General features: G+C 46.6%; 1 protein-coding gene across 1 annotated transcript; it reads right to left on the bottom strand.

Annotated features, from left to right (window-relative positions):
* Positions 1–4713: 4713 nt before the first annotated feature.
* LOC141649996 (inorganic pyrophosphatase 1-like) lies at positions 4714–5610 on the bottom strand. Its single transcript, XM_074458661.1, has one exon. The coding sequence runs from the start codon at positions 5575–5577 to the stop codon at positions 4741–4743; it is 837 nt and encodes a 278-aa protein (XP_074314762.1). The 5' UTR covers positions 5578–5610; the 3' UTR covers positions 4714–4740.
* Positions 5611–6462: the final 852 nt, after the last annotated feature.

Below are 6462 nucleotides of genomic sequence, written 5' to 3'. Positions count from 1 at the left end.
CTCAGACGAAGACAAGAAAAGACCTCGGCCAAGCCAAAGGCAAAATAAGCAAACTCTTATTAAAAATGATAACAGGTTACAAGTGAGGAGAATACAGACGACGGCCGTCCCCATAGGGATAAGCCACAACACAACCTACCAAAGTTGTACAAAGACAAGGAAAATAAAAGCAAAAGGTTACAGACATGACAGTTGAAGCGCCAAAAGATGGCAGAGAGGAAAGGCTTAATAATTGGCCCCCGAACAGCTGAAGCTATCCGAGACGCCGGGTGAGCCTGGTAACGACCGCCCGTCTCCCTATGCTGTTGCTGCTTGCCATCAGCAGCATGAGCAACGCCATCTTTGATGGACGACCCAGAAGCTGTCTTGGCAGCCTCAGCTTCAGCAGCCTCAGCCTCAGCTTCCCTAGCAGCCTCAGCCTCAGCTGCCTTCATCCTCTCGGCTTCCTCCTTGGCCGCCCTAGTCTTCTCAGCAAGAGCTGTCTTCTCCGCAGCCACCTCCTCCTCCTTCTTCACCCTTACCTCCTCCTTGGCTTTCTCCTCCGCGGCTTTCTCTTTAGCTTCGAGCTTGTCATCAAACAGCTCGTCGAATTTGTCCCACGGAAAGGAGCCATCAAGGGGGAAGAGCTCCCCAATCACTTCCCTGGCGGCTTCTTCGGCCGGGTCCCCGTGTGGGCGCACATGTTAGGGAGGATAACGGTTTGGAGCGTCTCAATATCCTCCTCCCTTTGGGTAATGATAGCATCCTTGTTCCGAACCACCTTCCCCTGGGCCTGAAACATGCCCCTCCATTCGTCCCTCTGCGTACGGTAAAGGTCGGCGTGCTTCTGAACAAGGTCACGCCCCTCCGGCCCGACTTAGCGGCTTCGGCCGCCGCGGCCTCGGTCTTGGCTCTCTCAAAGAAGGACCTCTTTTTCAGCGTCCTCCCCGAGTTTTCTCTCAAGACGGACGCCTCTTGACCTCGGCCTTGGCCCTCTTAGCCTCCTTGTTCGCGCGTCGAGTTCAAGCCTTAGCCGCTCGAGCTGTAAGGGCGGCGTCGGCAATGGTCTTTCTTGCTCCACAATAAAAGCACGGCCGTATTAGCCCACACCGCCGGGGACTCGATCAAACTTAGGCCCTCCGACTTAACGGAGGGGGTAGGCTTCGGGAAAGAGGTGACAACGGTGGCGTCTTGACCACTTGCCTGCGCAGTTTTCTTCTCGGCACGCCGTTCAATGGTGTGACCGGTAGACGGCAGCGGTTGATCTACAAAAATTCAATTAAAGCATCCGTGTCAACATACATGGACATACCTAATGAACCGGCTAAGTCTGAGCCACAGGATAAATCTATACCATGCTTGGCCTTCTTGGGCGGAGGACGCATTTCCTTGCCGGCAGCAGTAGAAGCATTAGCGGCAGGGGTGGCTCTTTCCTCTTACGGACAAGGGGAGATCCCTCCTCATCGGAGTCCCCCCCCATTGGTAATGTCAACGATCACCACCGTCTCCTTCTGGACTGAAGGGATGGGAGGTGGAATTGATGTCGACGCCGTCACCGCCGAAGACTTTGTTTTCCGCGTCCGGCGCGGCATGTTACTAACAACCTTCGCCTGGGCCGCCTCCACATTCAAGCCTTTCAGCCGCTGATCCATGAGATCACTCGGCGACGTTCTGCGATCACGGGCTAGAGCCTTAGGATGCAAATCAGCAACGGTCTTATCCTTGCGCAGCCCCATTCTCTTAAGAATACGCTCAGACAGGTTAGAGCCAAAATGATCTGCAAGAGAAACAAAGCAAGAGTTAAGCGAGGAATAAATCAAAGTTCAAAATGGAAAAACATTGAGAGCAGAGATGGGCCTCACACCGACCCCACTCACCCTGTGCTAGGGCCGGTATGTGGCCGACATGGCAGAGCAGCTCATCCCGAAGAATGATCGCGTTGGGGAATCCATCTTTTCGGCACCCCACTCTTGTCCGCCTCAAAAGCCTCATCGCGACTTCTCATTCGCAGTAAGAGGAACCTTCTTGGCGTCCATCTTAAGCTTTTTCCGGGTGACCCATCTCGTCATGCTCCGCCTTAGTCTCGCACCGCAAATTAACTTAGTCTTTGGAAGGACCGGGCGCGGATAGTCATCCGGCACCTCAATGTACACCCACCGATCTTTCCGGTCTTTACAGAAGAAAGCTTATCAACGGAGACGTAACCCGGCTCCATTTGCACGTTGTACCATCCGACGCGACCAAAGAACGACGACCGAAGGTGGTGAAGCCGACGGAATAAATTAACCGTTGGGACCTCCCCTTGAAGAGACAGAGCGGACAAAGCCGACTATGGTCCTAATAGCCAACGGGTGCGGTAGGCCACGGCGACGTTCATGGCTCTAATGATGGCCATAACGTAATCATTCAGCGGAAACCGGAGCCCGTACTCCAGGTGCCGGATGTATACGCCGGTGCAACTCGGTGGAGGGCAACAAACGGCCTGACCCTCCTCAGGGATAACAATTTTGTATCCCCTGCCAAAGTAGAAATGACCCTCGAAAAATGTCTCACGGAACAATGGCGAACTTATGGGTCCAAGTACGGTCGGGCCGACCTTACAAGGGTCGCCGTGATCCATGACATACTGGCTCCCCTCATTAGGACGAGCCCTTTCAGCATCATCGTCATCATCATCAACATCATCATCGTCTTCCCAATCCTCCAAAACTTTTGGGTCAACTTCGGGAGAAGGAGACCTAGGGCCCCCGGACCTTATCGGGATGGCGTCTAGCATCCCCTCCTCATCAAGACGCGACGGGGAACCCCCCGGCGTAGGTTTACTAGGTCCGGCATCAGCAGAAGACATGTTTACAACAAAACTTACAAGTTAAAAAGAGAAAAATTTGTTTGTTTACCTTGAAAAAGAGCACTAGCCGAGGTAACGACTCTGAAGATTAGAAGAGAAAGAAGCCCTTGAAAGTTTAGAGAGAAGAAAATTTTAGAGAGAATGAAATTGGTGCCCAATTTCAGGGGCTAACTGCCCTATTTATAGGGGAAGCCCATGAAGAAGGACCAATCAGGGCACGACCCATGAAACGTCACCAATCGGCGAACGGACACGTGTCGGACATGCAACCACGGAATGTCAATCGTTGCAATGATTGAAGGTCAATCAATGCAACAGTGACCAAGCGTCTTCAACACGCCCCTTCATATCTCTCTGCCTATTCATCTTCATCAACAAGTTCCTAAGTATCTCGTTCTCCTCCGCCACATGATCAACCAAGCTATGTAGCACGGGTGGGGGGCAATCAAAACAACAAGCACTCTCAACCCTGGTCTCGGCCGGCGTCACTCTCTTTTCCACATCGGATGCCCTTTACGCATCCATGTGGAGGGGGGATATGGTACGGCCTAAGCAGAACCATGCCGAGGTAGAAGAAGCCGGGACAGAAAATTTTTACTTGCGCAGAATATACGCTCAACTGACATCGGAGCCCATACCACGGCATAGACTACGCTGGGGGCAAATTGATGGGGCATATTCTCGCACCCCGACCAAGTCAACATATTGAGCAAGGTCAAAGATATTCACAAGAAGTCAACGGCTTAGACAAAACCTAACTTAAGCCTGTCGGCCAGTCTCTTGTGCCTCGGCTAGGACAACTAGCCAGCCGGGGCACACATCCGCGAACTCATATCCAAGACCCCTCGGCGGCGGGTCAACAGGGCCCGCCGGCCCGCCATGGGTCCCTCGGCCGAGGGTAGATCAGTCTTTCCACCTGCTAGCCACTTGGCCACTACGTGACAAAAGGTGAAAGTCTATAAATACTCCTCAACCCTCATTGAGGAAAGGATCCACAATTTAACCTAAGAATCACTATTCATCTGGTAATATCTTCCTTATCTCTCTACAATATATATTTCGCCAAGTAACAACAACTTATCTCTCTAAGTTTACTGACTTGAGCGTCGGAGTGAGTTCGCTCGGTCCAAAGCCGAGCCCTCAGTTTGTTCATCGTTTCAGGAGACCGAAAGGAGGATTCAACCAAAGACGTCATTCTACAAGCACGGGTGGTAACAAATATCTGCTCTGGAATTACACCCGGAACAGTAAGTAATATTAATTATAATATTATTATTATTGAATATGATTGCTTTTGACAAATAAAATATACCATACCAATCTATATTTTGACATGTATTCTGATTTTACCTCGACCTGTGACCTGTATAAGCCCACCTATATTTAGTCTGACCCGTATTCGAGTTTAACATGTATGAACCGCCTCACCAGCCGACCCATCCAACTCGTTTGAGTGGTCTACAATTGTTTTAAAAATTCTTATCATTTTAGCTTTTTATTTTAAAATTTTTTTATATATATATACTAAGATAACTCTATCATCTTGATTGGATAAAATTTCCATAAGTTTGGTGATAGTTCTACAAATAACTTTATCACCTTGATCGGATAGAATTTGCATAATTTTAATTTATAATTTATAATTTTATTAGGTAGTTAAAAAAGTAAAGTAAGCAAATTTACAAAGTATTAATTTCTGGTGCTCTATTAGAGTCTTTGAGGTGTATAATGTGGTCTCACAATAAATATGAGGTGTTTAATTTGGAAGGATGCAATGAGTTCGTAATTAATAAATATGAGGTGTTTAATTTGGAAGGAAGGAAGCAATGTTTAATTTGAAAAACATTATTAGTAATTTTGAGATGTATCCAATAATAATCGTAATAATAAGGGGAGGGGGATTTATTAAGTTATCAGCTTCTGCTTCTAACAAGAAGGGGAGAGGCTAATTCTACTCCGGTTGGTAGCTTCGTCAATAAATCATCGCTTCTTGCCAATGTTCGATCTCCTAAATCAACATTAAGGAATCGAGCCAAGTTAATCTCTTGGATTGTAGACAGTAGAACTTGCTCAAGCTCAGCTCCATCGCTCCATCCATGTATCTTGGCTTTAATCAAACTTGGGTTTCCAAAGATTAAGTCCCAAGCCGGGAAGTTCTTTCTTGACATAACATGATCACCATCCCTTAGTTTTAAACACGGACAATAATCTCCACATCCGTCTCCTAAATAGATAATCTTCTTGTTCGCTTCCTCGAGTAGTATCGTTTTTATTACTTCTCCCTTGCACATATTTGGAGGACATGGATTACAACATCCATGAGAAGACTTGTCGAAATCTTGATGATGAGAAAGTATCCTTAATCTCCCTTGTTCATCGACATAACTCGGGTTTGTGTGAATTTCGGAGAAATAATCCCTTACGCCGAGATGACTCAATATGGTCTCGATGAAGAATGTATTTGCATCGCTCACAACCCTTAAATCACACCCCATAGCATGCGCGGCTTTGATGGCTGCCACAACACGAGGATGAATCGGAACCCTTGTTAAAACCTCGGAAACTTGATCAATACTACATCCTTGTGCATGAATTTCTTTCATCATTGTATCCATAAGTGTGTTCCATGGCATGGTAGGAAGAAGCTTATCAAAGAGCTTTGTAAACCCTAATTCATCGACCACCCAATTATCACTATCGACGTCAATGATCGTCTTATCAAAGTCGAAAATCCCAATAATACCCTCCATTATGGATATTATGACGATATTGTTAGCACTTTCTTTTTGTGTGTTATTGGTGTTGATACTATATTTTTGATGGATTTGAGCTGATGGGTATTTATAGGTATGTATTATGGAGAGATTAGCTCTTAATTTACGCTGAAAATTATAATTAGATGCCATTAAGCCAAAGGAATATTCCTTAAATTAAGACTACTTTTTTCTGTTTTTAGGTCTAGAAAACACGTTTTAAGGTGTTAAACGTGATTCTAGCTAGGTTTGTTGGATTCTAATTTCTAAATATGATTAGGTAATACGGAGTATATATGAAGAAGTACCAACTGCAATTGGGAGGGGTTTAAACAGAAGCTGAGCTGAGCTCATCCATTCAATCGCACTGCTCGCTTATATTGTCAGCCTCTAATCTAATTGGGGTCTCTTTGAATGAAGGTAAAAGTTTTTGTTCAAATACTATTTTGGACATTGGCAGGTGCCCATGTTTCAAAAGGGTCAACTGCAAGGGCTGCTACGTTGCATGTCGTTGTAGATATATATATATATGTTATGGGCAAAATTCACATTTTCATATCGTTACACGTGGCAAGCAACGAGTGGACCATCAAGGCTTGAGAGGATCAATGTCGTGGATGAATCTGGGCCGTAGGATGAGAAAAGCACACATGGGATATTAAAACAAGTCCAGTCTAAGAGGTTCTGGGTCAACTCACCTACTTCCTATTTTTGGGCGATTGGACCTAGAAGTCGGGAAACAAATTCTAGAGGAGCCTGATCCTGGAAGAGCGAGCTTGATTCCGGGAAGAGCCTCATTCCAGGAGGATCCCGACTCTACAGAGCCCCGATTCTAGAGTGACTCGAGTCAGAGGAGCCTGATTCCAGAGGAGCCTGATTCCG

Source organism: Silene latifolia, chromosome 1 (assembly GCF_048544455.1).
Source record: "Silene latifolia isolate original U9 population chromosome 1, ASM4854445v1, whole genome shotgun sequence".
Taxonomy (NCBI): domain Eukaryota; kingdom Viridiplantae; phylum Streptophyta; class Magnoliopsida; order Caryophyllales; family Caryophyllaceae; genus Silene; species Silene latifolia.
This window is presented reverse-complemented; position numbering and strand designations above follow the sequence as displayed.